Source organism: Moschus berezovskii, chromosome 1 (assembly GCF_049115385.1).
Source record: "Moschus berezovskii isolate FMDL1 chromosome 1, NW_MosBer_1.0, whole genome shotgun sequence".
Lineage (NCBI taxonomy): Eukaryota > Metazoa > Chordata > Mammalia > Artiodactyla > Moschidae > Moschus > Moschus berezovskii.
In genome coordinates this window covers 119,582,237-119,601,405 of record NC_142460.1, presented here as the reverse complement: position 1 = coordinate 119,601,405, position 19,169 = coordinate 119,582,237, and the positions used below count along the sequence as shown (strand labels likewise).

The 19,169-nt window shown below is 44.5% G+C and overlaps 1 protein-coding gene across 1 annotated transcript; it reads left to right on the top strand.

Annotated features, from left to right (window-relative positions):
- The first annotated feature begins 1,234 nt into the window (after positions 1–1,234).
- Positions 1,235–15,923, top strand: CLDN11 (claudin 11). The gene is made up of 3 exons (XM_088842814.1): positions 1,235–1,752; positions 5,690–5,854; positions 14,647–15,923. Exons 1-3 carry the CDS (start codon positions 1,524–1,526, stop codon positions 14,877–14,879), a joined length of 627 nt encoding a protein of 208 aa, XP_088698940.1. The 5' UTR covers positions 1,235–1,523; the 3' UTR covers positions 14,880–15,923.
- The last annotated feature ends 3,246 nt before the right edge of the window (positions 15,924–19,169 follow it).

The window sequence follows — 19,169 nt, the reverse complement described above, 5'->3', positions numbered from 1 at the left end:
GAAGGCGATGGTGATGGTGGTGGTGATGAAGGCGATGGTGATGATGGTGATGAATGTGAAGGTGGTGGTGGTGATGAAGGTGATGGTGATAATGATTAAGATGATGACGATAGCTTACACTTGCAGAGCACTCACTCTAGGCTAGGTAGTGTTCTCAGTGGAGAACAGGTATTAACTTATTTACATTGAGAAGGCACTGTCAGCCTAGCTTTTAAGGTAACAAATGAGACCCTTGAGTCCTATAGGAATTTTCAGAAAGTGACAATTAGGACAGGTTCCCAGGAATGGTCAGTGAGGAGGGGTGAGATGGGAGGGTGGAATCTATCCCTTCCTTGCTATTGTACTCGGGCAACTTAACCTCTCTCATGCTGTCTCTTCATGAGTACCATGTATAAACAATTGTTCCTAGGACACACGACAAATTGTTCCTACGTTTAAACAAAGGTAGCAACCGTTTAAATGAGATAAATACAGAAGCGTGAACACATGCATCAGGCTTTCCTGGTGGCTCAGATGGTCAAGAATCTGCCTGCAATGCGGGAGACCTGGGTTTGATCCCTGGGTTCCATCCCTGGGTTGGGAAGATCCCCTGAAAGAGGGCATGGCAACCACTTCAGTATTCTTGCCTGGAGAATCCCCATGGACAGAGGAGCCAGGTGGGCTACGGTCCAAGGAGGACTGAGCAACTAAGCACAGCACAAATACAAACACATAGTACATGACACAGCTGCACAAATGTGAGTGGCTAAAGACAGCAACAATGGTGGTGTTGTCATGTCAATGGCCATGGCCACCTTTGATGATTTTTAACCACGGGCAAAGGTTCATTTTCTTTCTGCAGTAACTAGGATATGCTGAATGCTTCGCGTCTGTCCTTTAGGGCAATTCTCAGCTCATCAGTTACCATCATGGGCCAAGGAGGAACTGTACTGGGCTCCCCCTGGAGTCCCAGGGTCCCTGCTCTCAGCTGGGGAAAAGGAGTAGGGAGAAGCTCAGGAGGGATGGAGCGAAGCGGAGACCCAGAGATAGAGATGAGAGAGGGCAGCTAGAAGGGAAACAATTCTCAGCAAAATAGAACTCACGCCCTACGCGGGCCCTCTTGTCGCTCTCCATCACTGGGACGTTGTTCGAATTATTTTATTTCCAAACTTTGCTATTTCCAACACTAACCGTGCGAGCCTGCCCGCGGCCCCCCCCTCCCTCTTCCCTCCACATCCCACTCCGGACCCCGCCCTGCAATTGGCCAGCGGACAGGGAGCCGTCGCGGATTGGAGCTCGCCGGCCTGGTCTGCGGGGTTTATAGAGGGGGGCGGGGGCGCGCTGCCCAGCCGCTCTGCTGTCCCCGCCGTGTGCCCGTCGCGCAGCTGGGCTCGTAGCGTCTCCTGGCCTCCCGCCACCTCCAGCGTCCCGCATCGCGCTGTCGCCGGCCAGCGGCTCGAGAGCGCGGGAGAGGGGCAGACGCCGTCCAGCCCAGGCGCGGGCACAGCTAGTAAGGGGCGAGGCGCGGGGACTCCAGGCTGGCCATGATGGTGGCTACCTGCCTGCAGGTAGTGGGCTTCGTCACGAGCTTCGTGGGATGGATCGGCATCATCGTCACCACGTCTACCAATGACTGGGTGGTGACATGCGGCTACACCATCCCCACCTGCCGCAAGCTGGACGAGCTGGGCTCCAAGGGGCTGTGGGCCGACTGCGTCATGGCCACGGGGCTGTACCACTGCAAGCCCCTGGTGGACATCCTCATCCTGCCGGGTAAGGACCCTTCCCCATGCCCCTCAAGTGGCTGCTCCTGAATAAGCCCTTTCCCTCTGGGCAGACGCGGGAGGGTGCATTGGGAGGCGTTCACAGAGATATTTGGGCGCTTGAAGATTTGGGGGGCACCCTTTGACACCTTCAGCCCCTCTTTGTTGAGGAGGAATTAGGCAGCCCTGAGATTAGCCTCTCTCGGTCTCAGTTTTCTTATCTGAAATTTGGGATGATAGTGACTACTGGCCGAGTCACCCTGAGGAGGTAATGAACTGGGACATAGATACACAGTTAGAACTCCGTGCATGTTAATTACCGCAGCCTGCTCCCACCGTCCATGATAGATAAGAAGTACTTCAACACTCCCCAGCCCTTCCCACCCCCCCCAGGCGCCCTGCTTTCCCAGTAAGAATCTACCCACAGGGGCGAGGAGGAAAGAGAGAAACAAAAGCATTCCTGTGATCGGAACTGGCCCAGGCTGAGTTTCCCAGTCCTTCTGGGACGGCCGAGGTGTCCTTGCCAAGTTAAGGTCCTCCTAGCTGCGCCCGGAGGGTCCCCGCGGTCCCCGCGGCCTATCTCTTTCCCCCCACCCTCTGCCCCTCGAATAGTAATAGTAATATTGGTCGGGCCTGCCGCGACTCCCCTTCGCGTCTCTGCATCCTGGGGTCGGACAGAGAATAGCGGGTGCGCTGGTGGGCCCACGCACCCTAGGAAAAGGCGCACCGCCCCGCCCCGGGCCGCCCCCTCTTCTCGGGGAGCGTCTCACAGTGGGGAGGGGAGGGAAGGTTGCTTAGTCTCCACCTTCCCCGACGCCACTCGAGTCCCATCCTTACTTGCTGCCCCGGTGAAAATTCTGGGCAAGTTTCAATTCAGATTTAAACCTCGAGCCGGTTGGGTGATTGACAAGGTCTCGGGCGCCCCGGTGGGTTTTCTGCTCGGAATCTTGGCTTATCCCTGACCTGGCGTAAGCACCACTGCCTTCTGTGCCGCTAGCCTTTGAGGATGGTGCGCCTCTAAAGGCCTTTCCTGGCTTCTTTAACAAACGGAGTAACTGGGGCCCCAGGCCACCAGCCTGAGATCCTTTGGCTTTTGCCTTCCCTGGGTGAGCCCTTCGCTCCCTCCCTCCTAGAGGCTTCTGTGTGTGTGTCTGAAAGTCGCTCAGTCGTGTCCGACTTTTCGCGACCCCATGGACCGTAGCCTCCCAGGCTCCTCTGTCAATGTGATTCTCCCGGCAAGAATACTGGAGTGGGTAGCCATTATTTTCTCCAGGGGATACAACCGGGTGGAACGCGGGTCTCCCGAGTCCCCTGCATTGCCGGCAGGTACTTTACGGTCTGAGCCACCAGGGAAGCCCCGCCTCCCCCCGCCCCGCCTCCAGGCTCTGCCCTCCTTCAAGCCTCACCTCAATGCTTCCTGTTTCCAGGTCCCTGTAGTCGGAATCTGTGCCTTCCTCCTTGTTGCCGTGATACTTGACTCTTATTCCCGTTAGTGCACATTTAGTGCTTTTTTGCTCATTGTTTGTTGAGTCAGGTTCTACTTTGTTGTTCAGGCTCTAAACTGTGTCTGACTGCGACCCCATGGACTGCAGCACGCCTGGCTTCCCTGTCCTTCACCATCTCCCAGAGTTTGCTCAAACTCATGTCTGTTGAGTCAATGATGCCATCCAACCATCTCATTCTCTGTCATTCCCTTCTCCTGCGCTTAATCTTTCCTGGCATCAGGTTCTCCTACCACATCTTAAATTCCTCAGAGATATGGATAGCGTCCTGCCCTTTCTGCATCTTCCCCTGCTCTGCCCTCCATTTTGGACTTTCAGAATGACAGAGGTCAGGGACCCAGATCTGGATATGCCTTCAGTTAAAGCCTCTGTTGGTAGATCTGGGTCAGACTCTGGGATCCAGCGCTCACAACCTGGGTGACTGGGGACAAGTTACTAACATCTATGAACCCCAGCTGTCTTCTTCATTCTATCTTTCAGAATTGTTTTGGGGATTAAATGAGATGAGAGATCCAAAAGCCTTCTTAGATGTAGTAAAGGCTTCATAAATGATAGTTTTATTAATTTTTTTATTAAAAGCTGGGCATGGTATTTCTTAGAATGAGTGAAGCAAGTAATTACCCTCTGCTACCTTTTCCTGAAGTTAAGTTTGCTGAGCATTTGGTGACAAGTGGTTTGTTTTCAGAGAACACAGACCATCCCACAGATGGGGTGTGTTTCAGGGAGGGACTCATTCTTCCTGGGGTCCCCTCTCTCACACTCTAGGTGGGGACAGGGGCTGATCTCAGTCTCCTTCTTTAGATTCTCAAATGTGGCCTTGGAACCTAGCTTGTGGACTGCCTGAGCCATGAAGTTTGGAATCTGGGTGGCTGACTGACTCTCTGTTTTGCCAGCCCTGGTTCTCAGCCACAGGGGCATGGTCAGAGGTCTTGCCTCGGACCACCTGTAGCTGCTTTCTGGGGGTCTTCAAGTCAACAGATGCTTGATTGATTATCTTTAATTCAGAAGAAACTGCGGTGAGCAATTGTTGAGAGCGTGCCCTTGTGGACTCTTGTTCAGTGGCTCAGTTGTGTCCAACTCTTTGCGACCCCATGGACTACAGCAGGCCAGGCTTCCCTGTCCTTCACCATCTTCCAGAGTTTGTTCAAACTCATGCCGGTGATGTCAGTCAGTGTGGACTCTGAATTCTGGCAAACTACATCTTGCTAAGAGGCGGTCTTGCAGTTGGGTCTTGGTGTACAGGTAGACTGGTTTGGTGTCAGGGTCCTGGCACATGAGGCAGAAGTTGGGGCTTGTTTCTGGTTTTGCCATTAACTCTTCCTCCCCCAGGCCACTGGCTCTACTTTCCACTGAATAAAGAGGAGGAGTACATATGTACCATTCCCCTCCTTTTTTGGAGAGAAGGAGTGTTTTAGTGAGAAACAGTGCATTTAAGTCTGTCATATTCTCGCAGCATCTTCTCATATTTCTTTTACATAAATGTCGAACATATTCTAATCTGTTTCTTAATAAAGTAGTTACCTGGCATTTTATTGGAGAGTATAAAGTTCAGGTGGTTTTGCGCCACCGTTATTATTCAACTTGTTAACTCCATCATTCATAATTGTCTGTTTGCGTCATCTGCTGTGACCACTGTGTTCACTCCACAAAGGCCAAGACAGTGTTCTCCAAGAATCCTTGGGGGGTTGGAGAGATTCCTTTATGGATAATGGGCCATTGTGGAAGTATGTCCAGGGCACTGCAGGGGAACCTGACCATCTTTGGGGGCAGGATTCATGAGCATAGCAGCTTCTCAGGAGATAATCAAGAAAATGACCCTGAGCCTTAGCTTGGTCTAGTTAGAGCCACACACTATACACAGTGTGAATTAAAAACACATGGTTAAGGGACGAAATCACCTAGTACACCTGGAGATAAAAGTACTGCCTTGACACAGTAATATTAGCAATACCAGTAATAATAGCTGACCCCTTTTGGAGTACTTGGATTGTGCTAAGCACTGCATGAATTTACAAATTGAATCTTAGTTAGATTCCATTGGCAAGACGTAGGTACTATTATTGTTTTTACTCTCTAGATGAGGAAAGTGTCAAGGCACTTGGCCGAGGTCACACAGGTAGAGCACGTCAACAGCAGAAGACTTCTTGGAAGATTTAGATTTTAATCTGAATCTTTTACAAGGTGATATAACAGTGTAATTGGACTCTTGGCCCCTTCATCTTGGAAGCTTGGATGAGTGGTCTCAAGCCAGGGATCCTTGTTCAGTCTCTCCTGCTCCCAGCCTCTCTTTCATTTGTCACTGTGTTTGGATAGCTTTGAATGTATTTTAAGTCCTGCAGTGGGACAAAGGGAAGGTAGGCAGATGGTGCTGAATTCTGTGAGGCAGGATTCGGGATCCAAGGGGACCTGTGGCCTAACCCACCCTGTCTGTTTTCTTGTTTCCAGGCTATGTGCAGGCCTGTCGAGCCCTGATGATCGCTGCCTCTGTCCTGGGTCTGCCGGCTATTCTCCTGCTGCTCACAGTTCTCCCATGCATCCGAATGGGCCATGAGCCTGGCGTGGCCAAGTACAGGCGGGCCCAGCTGGCTGGTGTCATGCTCATTCTTCTGGGTAAGACAGCTTTCTGTAGAGCACCCCAACTCTGAGCGGACCTGAAGAATCTCAGGTCTTGCTGCTCAAGAGATGTGGCCAGGAAAACATGTGAATCCACTGGGGAAAAGCCCCTCACTGTGTGTATGTATTCCTTTATGTTTCCTGGTGGTTGAGGCAGAGGGACAAATAATGTCTGTGGGAGTCACTGAACATAAAAATAAGAAAAAACAAACAAAAAGGATTTTGAGAGAATATGTAAGAGAGAGACCAGAGGACAGAAGAGAGTTATAGGGTGGCCCTCCACTTAGGCTTCACCATGGAGTCTGTTTTTGGAAACACCTGTGCCCAGGTCCCACTGCAGGTCCATTGACTCAGAATTTCTGGACAACCAACCAGGCAAAGATATTTTTTTGAAAGCTTCCCAGGTGGCTCTTAAGTGCAACCAAGATTGAGAACTTAACATATAAAGAAAGACCAGAGGAAGAGAAGGGCAAGAGAAAAGTAAGATGTCAAGGGTAGCAGATCACTAGGTGATGAATCACCCCATCTTTTATTCTGTACTCATTTCACTGAGCACCTGCTGAGGGCCAGGCACCATGGTAGGCACTGGGCATATTGGCAAACAGAAGGCATCCTCTGCCTTGAGTGTTCTTGGATATCTTGATAAAGCGTGGGACATACTTACCTGGAAAAGGTACACAGGCTGTGCATACCTAGAGCAAGGTATCTAATTCAGATTGGAGGAGTTTCCCAGAGCAGAGGATCCCAGCAATGACTTTTGAAAGTTGGAGAGAAGATGGTCAGGTCATGGATTGGGGAGAGGGACAGCCCAGACCAAGGACATGACATGTGCTTGTTCAGTGTTCCTGATTACACCTGCGCACTGGGGGCTTGGTTTACCAACCTAGGGAGGGTCCTTATAGCTCTGCTCTCATCAGTGATTTCATCTCTTGGTGTTTTGAAAGCTATATCCCCCATTCTAAATCTTAATAGAAGATAGGCATTTTAAGAATGGCAGCTCTTGTTGCAAAATGCACTGAGATATCAGTGAAGAGACATTGGTCTGGATATGAGTTAGATATAAATTAAGTTCCCCTGGGACAGGAAATTTCCATCCCCAAACAGGAATCAGACTGGGTGTCTGAGGGGGCAAGGTAGGGAGTCAGGGTTCTGTGTGAGTCAATGCCATTTAGTGATGGTCACCCACGGTGTCACCAGTGAGGGGAGGGGGACATAAGACATAGGGGTGCCATTTCCCTTGATTGAAAGGTGTTTGGAGACTTGTGAAGCTATGGAGAATTCAGAGGAGGGGCTTGTCTGTATATGTGTAAATAGAAGTAAAAAGACCAGAAAATCTCTATAATTGTGGGAGAGGAATCTGGGCATGGACCTTTTGGTTCCAGCCACAAAGAATTTCTGAGGGAGTGCCATGAGGAACACATGGTGGTCAGCATCACGTGTTTCATCCAACTCATGGGTCCTTCCTTGTGAGGCTTTTTGGTGGTCAGATCTTTGTATCCGAACTCCCTTTCCAGTACGTAGACCAAAGTTCTGCAAGTAAGCTGTTTTGCGGAATCCAGGTGAAACCCTTCTCATCCTGGACGTTTGCGGTTATTTGTAACTTTCCTCACAGTGTTACAGAAGCCCCAGCAGGCTCTCTCTTTGACTCTGAGGATGCCAAAGCCAAAGAATGGGTCTACTGTGTTGAGTGTTCATCTTTAGAAACCCTGGTCATCCGTATGAGAGTCACATTAAAAGAGAATACATGAAAATATCCAGAACCCAAATCTTGTAGGAAATTAAGACAAAAAGCAAAGTCATACAGACAAGTTGGTATTTAAAACTCTCCTGAAAACCACTGAATTATCTAGTTGAATATAATGGCTATTAAAAAAAAAATAGTAACCTGATGTCTGAAACTTCCTAGTCAAATTATATACAGTTTATCTTTTTCAAGTGGGCTGGTGGATATAGACAGAATCTTAGGAGAGTGAGGTGGGTGGGCAGGTAGGGGTGGGAGCTCCTCAGTCCCTGTTTGCAGCCTGGAGGGAGCCAATGGAGGGGGCATTGAGTGATTGGACACCCCACCCCACAGGGAGGCTGCCCCTTCTGACCCATCACTGTTATGATGGAACAAGGGCACTGTTCCTTGCATCTCCAGTGGTGCCTGCGTCCTCTTCGATTGCTCCTGTCCAGATTTACTTCTCAGTGGGTCGCCCCTTGCCTTTGGGTTGGATGTTGTTCAGACTGGAACAAGCTCGCTCACTCTGGAAATGTAAAGCTCATTGTCTCAAGTGTGACACCTGCTGGCCTCCCCTGTCTTCTCTGCTGGGAGCCCGAGAGCCTTGTTTTCCCCAGCTGGCAGTGGGTGGGAGGAGCAGGAGAGAGTGAAGGCTCCCTTTGTGTGGCTGGGAAGGGCTTCTGGTGTTCTTCTAGCAGAAGCCGGCACTGGGCTCCTGCTGGGTCCTCAGGGTCACTGACAGTGGTCCAGGTGAGGTGTGGTTCCTGACCAAACACACTGGGGTGTGTTGACCTGGGAAATGGGACAGAGTCGAAGCTAATCTTGGGATGAAAACTGTAAGCACTATTAATTAAAATCCATTCTTCCTGACTCTGGAAACCTTAATTTTTCTGAAAGCTTAAAAAAATTATGTCTCTGATACACCAGCTTATCTTCTCAGGAGACTGAGTTCAGTGGTGTGAGAATTTGGTTCCTGCTTTGAGGGAAGGAATGGGAGCCTGATGCTGCCGACTTCTTAAGCCAGATGAATAGTTCAGGGAGCATCAGGCTCCTCAGATTCAGGATGTATATCATTCTAATCTGTGGCTTTTCAAGAGCCCCTGCCGAAGCAGGTGATACCTATGCCTTGAGATGCTTCATCTTATCGTGTGGAGTCAGACCAACTGTACTAAATCTCAGACCTGCCACTTTCTAGCTCTGTGAACGGGGACTTTATATAAAATGGGGACAACACTGCCTACTTCTGAGGTTGGTAATAATAGTGACATGAGATATCCAAGTTGTTTCTCATTGGGCACATACTAAGTGCTCAACAAATGGTTGCTATTTTGTAGCTGTTGTTGCTTAGAGGAATAGAGAGGTAACCTAGAAAGGAGCTGCCTAGAAGGCAACTGGGTATTCCTTCCATCATGTCTAATTTCTGCAGGGTCATGTCCACACGTGGAACTGGTAAGGAGAGATGACACCAGGTCACATCCTGGTCTAATGGAAATACTGCCTTTGCTTGCTTTGTGGAAACCAGAATATAGGGATTAATGGTTTGACTTTTTGGCTTATTCCATTATAAAAAGTCACAGGAAGCTATACAACTGAAAATGCTCAAGCTTAGTTCTCTGATTCAGACTAATTTGCACCTTGCTATAAGTTAGAAAGTACTTGATTTTGGTGTTTCTTGGGGAGACAGGGTAGGGAAAGGAAGGAAAGGAAAGTGGAATTCCTAAGTGAAATTCTTTGTCTTCTCCTTTTAAAAGAAATGGCCCCAGGAATCCTATTTGTATTGAAAAAAGTTTTTAACTTGGAACTTTCTGATTAAAAAAAATTTTTTTACTAGTAACCTTGAAGCTTTTTTTTTTTAAAGGGTGCAGGAAAAAAAGAGATAATGATTTGTGGAGTAGAAATAAAGGGGAAAGTGTTGAAAACAGGCTAGGAAAATAATATACTCAAATATTCCATTGACTTGATGATTGTTGTAAATATTAGATATTCGTAAAAGTCGTTGTGTTGTCCCACCACCCTTTTCTTTAATCAAAATTTAGAGAATGGCAAGTGAAGAAAGTAGAACCAAACTTTTTCTGGTTTCAAATTATAAAGAAACAACAAAGTACACATGACTTCAACCAATAGCTCCTTAGAAATCTCATTACTTATTGCCTTGAGTTACTGGCTTTTTTGTGACAAGCTGATGTGAATAGCCAGTTAGATCGTACGATATAATAGTATCAATTGTAGAAGACTGTGTTCAATGCCTCCTAAAATGTTACATGGAGGGGGATTTTTAAAAAGTTTTTATTGTGAAACATTTCAAACATACACAAAAGTAGACTAGTATCATGAACTCCATGAACCCAAACTCATTCCCAATAATGATCAACTCACAGTCAACTTGCTGTGTCTCTGTACTTCTACTTCTCTCCCAGTCTTCGGACATTTTTTTTGGGGAAGCAAATCTCAGTTATCAGATAAAGAAAGATTTTTTTCCCCCAGTATTACTAATGAAACTCAGGGTAATTTTAGTGAGTTTAATGAAAAATATTAGTTTGATCTAGAAATGATGCTTTTAAAAGTATTTTCAGTGCTTAGTATAGAAAGTGACAAAGTCTGAAAACAGGTGTTCATTGGAGGAAGGAAGAAATGTAAGGATCTGCTGCTCTTTTGTGTTTCTAGGCTTCTCTATCTGCCCTTCTCTTTCTAGGTTGTTACCTCCAAAGCTAAACACCTGTGCCAGTTTTATTTAATTTCATCATATTTATTTAACTCCATATATATGTGTTGTCTAACCCTAAAGAGATGAAAAACTGCACTTAACATTTCATTGCTCTAAAACTACTTTCCCAAATATTTTCTGTGTTTGGCTACATCAAGATCATTGATAACTTTTAATAAGGCTATTTTCTATCAACTAAAGAATTGATTATATTAAATGATTTGAAATTTATCAAAAGAGACAAACTATTTTCTTTTATGAAGAGCAAGGAATTTTGCTTGTGAGAGGACCGAGTCCAGATGAATCTCTATCTACAAAGTGAAGCTTTTTTCTCCCCTTCTCCTTCTTTTGATTTTTAAGATAACGATATCTCTGATTTTCCCTTTCTACTCCCCTGCAAGTGGCAGAATTTTTTTCCTCTTGTGCGATTAACTATTGCATCTTCTGAAGGTAGAAGGGGAGAAACAGAAAAATCTGAGTGTTAAAATTCCCCTGTCTTGTTTTTAGAGACTTAAATTCTGATGACATAAAAATAAATGAAAATTCCCTTCCATCTTTTTTACTTTATAGGTAACTGTGGGTTTTTAAGAAAAACATTGTATTTTCCTCAAATATGGAGAGAATCATTACAAATTTGCATGCGTGCGCATGTGTGTGTATGTGTCTGCAAGTAGAAATAAGTCTAGCAGGCCTTCTATGTCTTTAAGAAAGCCAAAAATTACTGCCAGTTCTATTAACATTTCACATCTTTTAGTTGAGTATGAGATGAATTGCATTTTTAACTTTATTGATTAAAACATATTCTTTCCCTTCAAGCCATGCTCAAATTGAGTAAACTCTCCCTTTTTTAGTTTTTAAGCATTCTTCATCGTGAGTTCAACTGGAGGTCACTCTCCCCAGTGAACCTCTCATTCCCTTCATGTTGTGTGGTGGTCTGTCATCTTCTAGTGGTTTTTGATGTGGTTGGTCTCGGAGAGCCACAGGAATTCCACCCAGAGTTCAATTATCTATGAGGAAATAAAGGGTCTGCTGGTGCTCATTTGCCTTTTTTTGCATGGATTGTAAAAGAAGGAAATCTCTAATGAGGTAAATCATGAGTTTGTAGCTTTGAGTGTGTTAAAGTTACATTAAAGTTTCATAATTTTAGAAGTCAATTTTGGTGTGAATGAAGTGGAGAATAGACTAGAAATGGATCTACCTTTTGTCTATCCATTTGTCCGCCCATCCACGCACTCACTCACCCAGTCCTCTAAGTTCATATTTAAATCTTCAGACATTTTTCTGATTTTTCCCTTTCCTAGTGAACTATATAGGAATCAAGTCTAACAAAATCTAACACTCAAAATCAAGACTGATGGTTACTTTTGGTATGTTGAGCTTGATTATTTCCCTATATGAAAATAACCTAGTTTTATTACTTTGCTTGGTAAAAGAGGAAGAATTCAGCGAAATTAGAGGCAATATTTAAATCTTACTCTGTAAAATCTAAACCAAACCTGGAAGTTAAGTGAGATTAAAATGAAATGTGAAGAATGCCCGTGTCTCTCTCTGTGTGTGTGCCGTGTGTAAATAATTGGAAAATATAAAACTTTATTTGAACCATAACCTGTTTTGAATCCAGTTAATTGTTTATAGGAAAGATCAATTGGATTGAGCCACATCAACTGGAAATCAAATCCTTTTTTTCCCCTATGGAATTCAGCTTTTCCCTCTAATCAAGCATGGGTGTTTGGAAGCCCTTGCTAGATTGCTGTTTTTGCCTATCTCAGAACAAATGCCCCCTTTTGGTATTTAAGCATGTGTAGCTGGATCATATTTTGATGTGGAGAATCTGGAGCTCTAGAGCAATTCTTTCTGGCTCAGACACTCTAGATTATAACTATGACAAGAGCCAAGCAGTTCTCCAAGAGTGCTGGATTTGGAATCTGTGGTCAGAGGAAGAGAAAGAAAAATGTATCATAGATCTTTAAAGCCCTGTACTGGAAAGGGAAGGTTTGGTCAATCAGATCAGCTGGTCTTTTTGAGTATACTCTATTCCCGGAAGGAAATACATCTTCTCAATCTCATATAAAAATATTACAGAAGCTGGCATGATGGGGCTTTGCTGTTTAAGTAAAGTGAAGTTATTAACATATGGATAGATTTTAGCATCTTAGATAATCTGTATAAACCCTTAAATATGTGAGTAGTTCACAAATAATGGAGTGAATTTAGGCTGTTAGAAAGCCAGTTGGAGCAATTCAGAGCCCCCCAATTCACTTCTTTACTCTGACTTCCACTTAGGATCTATACATTTTTAGGACATGAATCACATATTTATTTATGTATATTTATACATACCTTGTGAAAGGAAATGGCAACCCACTCCAGTGTTCTTGCCTAGAGAATCCCAGGGATGGGGGAGCCTGGTGGGCTTCCGTCTATGGGGTCACACAGAGTCAGACACGACTGAAGTGACTTAGCAGCAGCAGCATACATACCTTGTGGGGATGGGCTTAGTGTGTTGTCAACAAAACCCTATTGTACAAGCTACACAAGTGCAATGAAATGGTTTAAGAGGTCTTTCAAATGGGTAAGACAAATCTTTTCTTTAGTTTAGATCTAATGTATAAGCCTGTTAGATTTGAGTGCTGTTAAAGAAAAATTCCTTTTTTTCTCTATGGGCATAGAGATCAGTTAGAAAATTACTCACTATGAGAAGAAATCAGAAAAAGTGTGCTAAACTGACGTGACAAGAGTTCCCTGGGTAGCAAACTGCTACGACTGCCTTGAATTTATCAAAGTGTTTATGACTAACAATTAGAAACATTTTTTATTTTGGTCTGTTAATTTTAATGTGACATCCCAACTTAAAGTTTTTTAGAAAATATTTATTTTAATGTTTGTTCTTTATTTGGCTTCCTCAGGTCTTAGTTGCAGCGGGCAGGTGGGCTTCTCTCTAATTGTGCCGGGCAGGCCTTAGTTCCCCAGCAACATGTGAGGGCTTAGTTCCCCAACCAGGGATCAAACTTGAGTTCTTTGCCTTGAGGGGTGGATTCTTAACCACTGGACCACCAGGGAAGTCCCCCAACTCAAAGCTTTACCTAAAATTTCTGTCTAGTTGTAGTTGTGAAAAATCAGATGATACCAAAGTAAGAATAAAGTTACTTTCTAGAGCTTTGTTGCTTAGTAACATTAGCCACTAGCTACGTGTTCACTTAAATTTAATGAAAACTCAGAATTTGGTTTTCAATCTCACTAGCCTCATAAGAAATGTTCAATAGCCCATGTAGCTTGTTAGCTACCCTATTTGACAGTGATTGTGTAGAGGTTTAAAACCTTCAAAAAAATCTTTATAGGCTCCTGCCTGTCCTGTTTTGTTACTTTGCTTAGGAGGAGGGGAAAAACTAACTGATGGAGAGGCTATTTCTTATGATGATGACATTTGTTGTGATGGGTCACAGTCCTTGAATGGGTAATTTCTTTTACTCTGGGAACTGTTCGTGTGTGTGTATGTGGAGGTTTTGTGACTGTGAGCAGCACAATACAAACTCAGACTCCTAGCTGATACTCCACTGATGCCTGGCAGTATTCTCTACAGCAAGAGAATTTGCATAGCTTCTTCAGGTCTTTGTACTGTGAATTAACCAAATAGAAAAAAATGAGTGGACATTGAAGTGGGCACCATCTTGTTTCTCATTTCTGAATAGCTCAGGTCATCTAGTCATTCACCTGGTATACATGGAGCACATACTCTGTACTCTGTTCTGAGCTAAACACTGACTTTACAAACATAAGATATGGGTCCTGCTTTCAAGGATCTCAGAACTTGGAATGGGAAACAGAGTTGTAAAGAGATAATTACAATACAATTAAGTAAGTGTGAGAATAGAATTATAAGTATATAAAGTCAAGATATATAAATAAATACAGATGCATATTTTTTGGATTTAAAAGATTTATTTCTAGGTTTTTACGTTGGACATTTTTTTTGTTTCTGGGGAAGATCCTCTGGAGAAGGGCATGGCAACCCACTCCAGTATTCTTACCTGGAGGACTCCATGGACAGGAGCCTGGCAGGCTACAGGCCACAGGGTCTCACAGAGTTGAACACGAATGAAGCGACTTAGCCTGAGCAGCCCTCTTTTGTCTCTGCCACCGGTTGAAAAAATAAGGACCTAGCAGTCTGGCACATGATTTCGATCTGTTTATTCAATAGATGTCAGCCTTTAGGTTCAGATTGGGACCTACAGGGAGCAGAGCTGAGTGGACTGAGTTCTGGAGTTGGTTGGAAGCCGGCGGGGTGAGCATGTGGACTGAAGGGGAGCCTGGTCTTGCGGTGTGTGTTGGGGCTTCTCTGTCACAGTGCTCTCCTTGTCTCCCCAGCTCTCTGCGCCATGGTCGCCACCATCTGGTTTCCCGTGTGCGCCCACCGTGAGACCACCATCGTGAGCTTTGGCTACTCCCTGTACGCGGGCTGGATTGGTGCCGTGCTGTGCCTCGTGGGGGGCTGTGTCATCGTCTGCTGCGCCGGAGATGCCCAGGCGTTCGGGGAAAATCGTTTCTACTACTCTTCAGGCTCCAGTTCCCCTACTCACGCCAAGAGTGCCCACGTATAGGAGAGCTGCCAGCCTGCCCACCGAGGTGCTGTAGATGCCGGGCCCGTGGCCCTAGGTTCCCTTGCCACTGTGAGGGGGTGGGAAGACCACTCCTCTGCCAGGCTCCAAAGCCAAAGTTCTAGAAGAGCATCCTGTCTGGCATTCTGTAGTCTTAACATCTCCTTCTCCTTCTGTTGCCTTAAAAGAAATGTTTAGCTCAGATAATGCCACACATTTTTTTCCATGGTTTTGCCCACTACTAGCTCTTTTCTTGGGCATTCTTTTGTCATACATATATATATGTATATATATACACACACACATATATATATGAAAAAAATTTTCCTCTCTCTTTAAATTTCAAATATCTTGCAAACATTGCCGAGTTGGGTGTAGGGAGAGAAATAAAAGACACTTTCAAACTGTTACAGATGACAATGGGAGCCTCATAGAGATGCCTCTCTGTTCCCTCCCTCCTCTCAGCTCCAAGGTCACTTAGTTATAACCAATAGAAAAAGATAGAATTGGGAATGTGGGGTGGGGTAGGGAAGGGCATTGTGGACCTTGCCCTCCATAGGGAAGTTTCCCTTTTGTAAGGTGAGGGCAAGGGGTGGGGATATTTTTTAGTTTGTGATTTTACATTTATCTGTACATACTTTTTAAGGTTGCTCATTTTTATAACCATGGTTTTCCTGAAATTCTCAGTGCATCAGTATGAAGGAAATGAACCAAACAGACTTTAATTATACCGTAAATAGCAGTACAAGTGAGTATAACTAACTGACATGCCACAAAACATTCTTGATTTCCAGGTTTGTAGGATATAGTTTTTAATCCTACACTTTCATATGCTTCAATTTAACATATTTTAAAAATCTTTCTCCCTTTTCTATTTTCATTCTGTTAGCTGTCTTGAAGTGATATTGTTTAACATAAATTGTACTGTTGAATTTGGCTTTACGGGTGCAAATATTGATGGTGTACCAGTATCCAAGACCCTAAACTCTCCAAACATTGATGGTGCATTTTGTTCTTTAAATGAAATCTGTGCAATAAAATAACAGACTGTCTGCAAAACTGGCCTGTAATATTCTGTTGTGTCCAGAGGTATCATCCATCAATTTAAACTTTTTCGTTGATCTCTACTAGTAATTTACAGGGAATCTGGTCAGGGATTCAAGAGTAAGTCTTTCTGCCCTACGCTGAATAATTGAAAAGATATTTTATTCACTGTATTGTGATGGTTACATGTGGTCATAAGGGGAACCTAGATGCTCTCTAGGTTTCTTAAGGAGGGACATTATGGCTTCTTTAAGTCATATAAATAGGCAACCATCAGATACCAAGTGCCAAGTATCATACAAACTCCTTTATCTATTCTAGGCATAGTAAAAGAATTGGCTCAGTATAAAGGGAACTATAAAACAATCTCCTTTTTATTAGATCTTCAGGTAATAATATCTAAGTGCATTTTGTTTGAACATATGCATATAGATGTTTATAAATTTTGAACAAAAATGGATATAGCGAATTGATTTTTGTTTGTTTTCTATTCCGAAAAGTCTGTCAAGTTATGAGTCTGCCGTTAGAAAAAACAGATTATAATCTACTTTGGTAGTATTTTTCCAAAAATACTAATTTCATTAGCTGATAGCATAATGGTTGGCAAACATTTCCTCTTTGGAAATATCCACTTGGACTAATCATTTTTGTAGAGATTTGTGTACATTAGGCGATTATAACCTAGTGGAAAGTATTTCTAAATTAACTTGTGGAGAAAAGATAATCTTCATGTTGACCAAAATATTTGCTCAGTTGTGACAGCTTTGTAAGGATGCAAGTTGTGTGATTCTATTGCAGGACCCTCTCTACCTCATGAAAACTTGCCAGAGTGTAGTGACTGTGAGCATGAATGGAGCACGCGGGCCTCAGGGGGAGTGGACAAGGAAGACTGTAGGTCTCATGCCCCTTCGTCTCCTCATAGAATCAGAAGTGTCCTCTTATGGATGTGCTCACTCACACACCTCGTTCCCTGAGGCTGCTGCGTGCTTTCTCACATGAGGGGGTGTGCTGCAGGAGCCCCACTTTCCCCTGCAGCAGGAGAAGAGACACCCCCAATATCTCCTGGATGATCATTGCCTCATTAGGGACTCCCGTTTTGTAGGTCATAACTCCAGTGTTGGGAGGAGGGGAGGGTTGCTGTTCCCCCTGAACAGCTCTGTCTAGTAGAAATATAACCTGAGCCACATATATAATTTAAAATGTCCTCAGTTCAGTTCAGTTCAGTCGCTTAGTCGTGTCGACTCTCCGCGACCCCATGAATCACAGCACACCAGGCCTCCCTGTCCATCACCAACTCCCGGAGTTCACTCAAACTCACGTCCACAGAGTCGGTGATGCCATCCAGCCATCTCATTCTCTGTCGTCCCCTTCTCCTCCCACCCCAACCTTTCCCAGCAGCAGAGTCTTTTCCAGTGAGTCAACTTGTCACATGAGGTGGCCAAAGTATTGGAGTTTCAGCTTTAGCATCAGTCCTTCCAATTAACACCCAGGATTGATCTCCCTTAGAATGGACTGGTTGGATCTCCTTGAATACAAGGCTAGGAGCCACATTAAAAAGCTAAATGTAAACAAGTGAAATTAATTTTTAATATATTCTATTTTATTCCAGTGCATTCAAAGTATTATCATTTCAATATGTAATCAATTACATTTTTATGCTCTTCTTTTTGTATTAAGTCTTTGGCCTCCAGTGTGGATTTTACACTTATAGCATCTCTCCATTTGTCCTGGCCACACTGTAAGTGTTCAGTGGCCACATATGGCTGATGGCTCTTGGACTGGACAGCACAGCTATAGAATAACAGGTTCTGCCTTAGTGACAAAACTAAGGGATGTTTAAAGGGATGACTCTTGATCTTAGCTGCCCTCGTTACAGAGCTCCGTGAGAACCTGACACAGTGACAATAGCTTGCCACCCAGGGGAAGACAGTGACCCCCCAGTCACAAGTAAAATGGCAGACCCAAAGTGCTCTGCCTGAGTAATAGGGAAAAGGGAAGACCTGCTCTTGAGACCTGTTTGTTCCAGGAACTTTGCACACTTAATCCTTCTCACAGTCCCTGTTGTATAGATAAGGAAAAGGAGGTGTAGAGAGTTTAGGTTATTTGTCAAGGTCAGATTGCCCTTATACAGAACTAAAATAGGATTCAAGTCTAACTCTAAAGCCTCTGTTCTCCAAGGTAACAGTCACTACAGAAAGTCAGGTAAATTTCAGATTCACTTCAGACACCAGCTCAGTAGATGTGGGTTGGTACCCAAGAACCTGCACTTCTATTGTGCATCCCCAGTGATTCTGAAGAGGTGAGCCCAGGCCACACTTTGAGAGAGTGAAGGCAAGAGCCCCATTCTCATGTCTTTTGGTACTGCAGCTGATCCCCTCCCTCATCCCTTTTAGATTGTCCTCAGAGGCAAGATGACTTTGTTATACCCAGCTTCCCTCCAACTCCTTGGTCCATTCTGAAAGGGACCACATGCAGAGGGTCTTCAGTTGGAAATAAACCAGTTCTGCTCACACTTTCCAAGAATTTGATAGAAACCAAATTAGAGAAAGAATGTTTCAAGAAATCTCTGCATATACAGATGCTAGTTACAACAACAAAAAAAAAAAAGAGAGAGAGAGAGTAGATTGTGTACTTTAACAATACAAGTTACATATTTGTGCTGAACTGGTGGTTAGGGATAACAATAGAACAAAGTTTGGTTGTATCTTGTCTTGTGGGTCTCTCTCTCTTTTTTTTTTTTAATTTCAAATCTGCATGTCAGTGTTTCTCTATACAATGTACACAATGTGAACTGCCACATCTTAAATGTTTGGCAGGACATTCATGCTCATGACATCACATGCTGGGAAGACAGGGAGGCCACTGTAGGGCTGGCCTCAGGCAGAGGCAGCATCAGTGCAGCCATTGAGATGTCCCCACAAAAGAGTGTGTGACAGCCAGCTGTGCAGCCTAAAGGAGACTGAACCAGAATTGTGGGTGGAACTTTGGCACATGCTGCTTATGGCTTGAATAGCAGCTCTTGAGGAATCTATATTATACTACCTCACGCAGAATCTCAGAGCTCAGGCTTTGTGGCTCCGGGACAGGGGGAGGGAGTGGAGATGGAGGAACTTGTCACTGCTCCATGCCCCATTGTTGAGATGAAAAATGTGGACACCATAAGATTGTAGGGTTGTAGAAGGTAAGAACTGCTTATGCTTTACAACAAAATGACCTTCTAAATGGCAAAGAGCACCTAATTGTCACAGT

What these genes read in the sequence shown, in the direction of transcription:
- CLDN11 (XM_088842814.1), top strand. Translation starts at nt 1,524, where the DNA reads ATGATGGTGGCTACCTGCCTGCAGGTAGTGGGCTTCGTCACGAGCTTC. An exon ending in GGACATCCTCATCCTGCCGG is followed by an intron (nt 1,753 to 5,689) that starts GTAAGGACCCTT and finishes TCTTGTTTCCAG; the next exon opens with GCTATGTGCAGGCCTGTCGA. An exon ending in TGTCATGCTCATTCTTCTGG is followed by an intron (nt 5,855 to 14,646) that starts GTAAGACAGCTT and finishes TTGTCTCCCCAG; the next exon opens with CTCTCTGCGCCATGGTCGCC.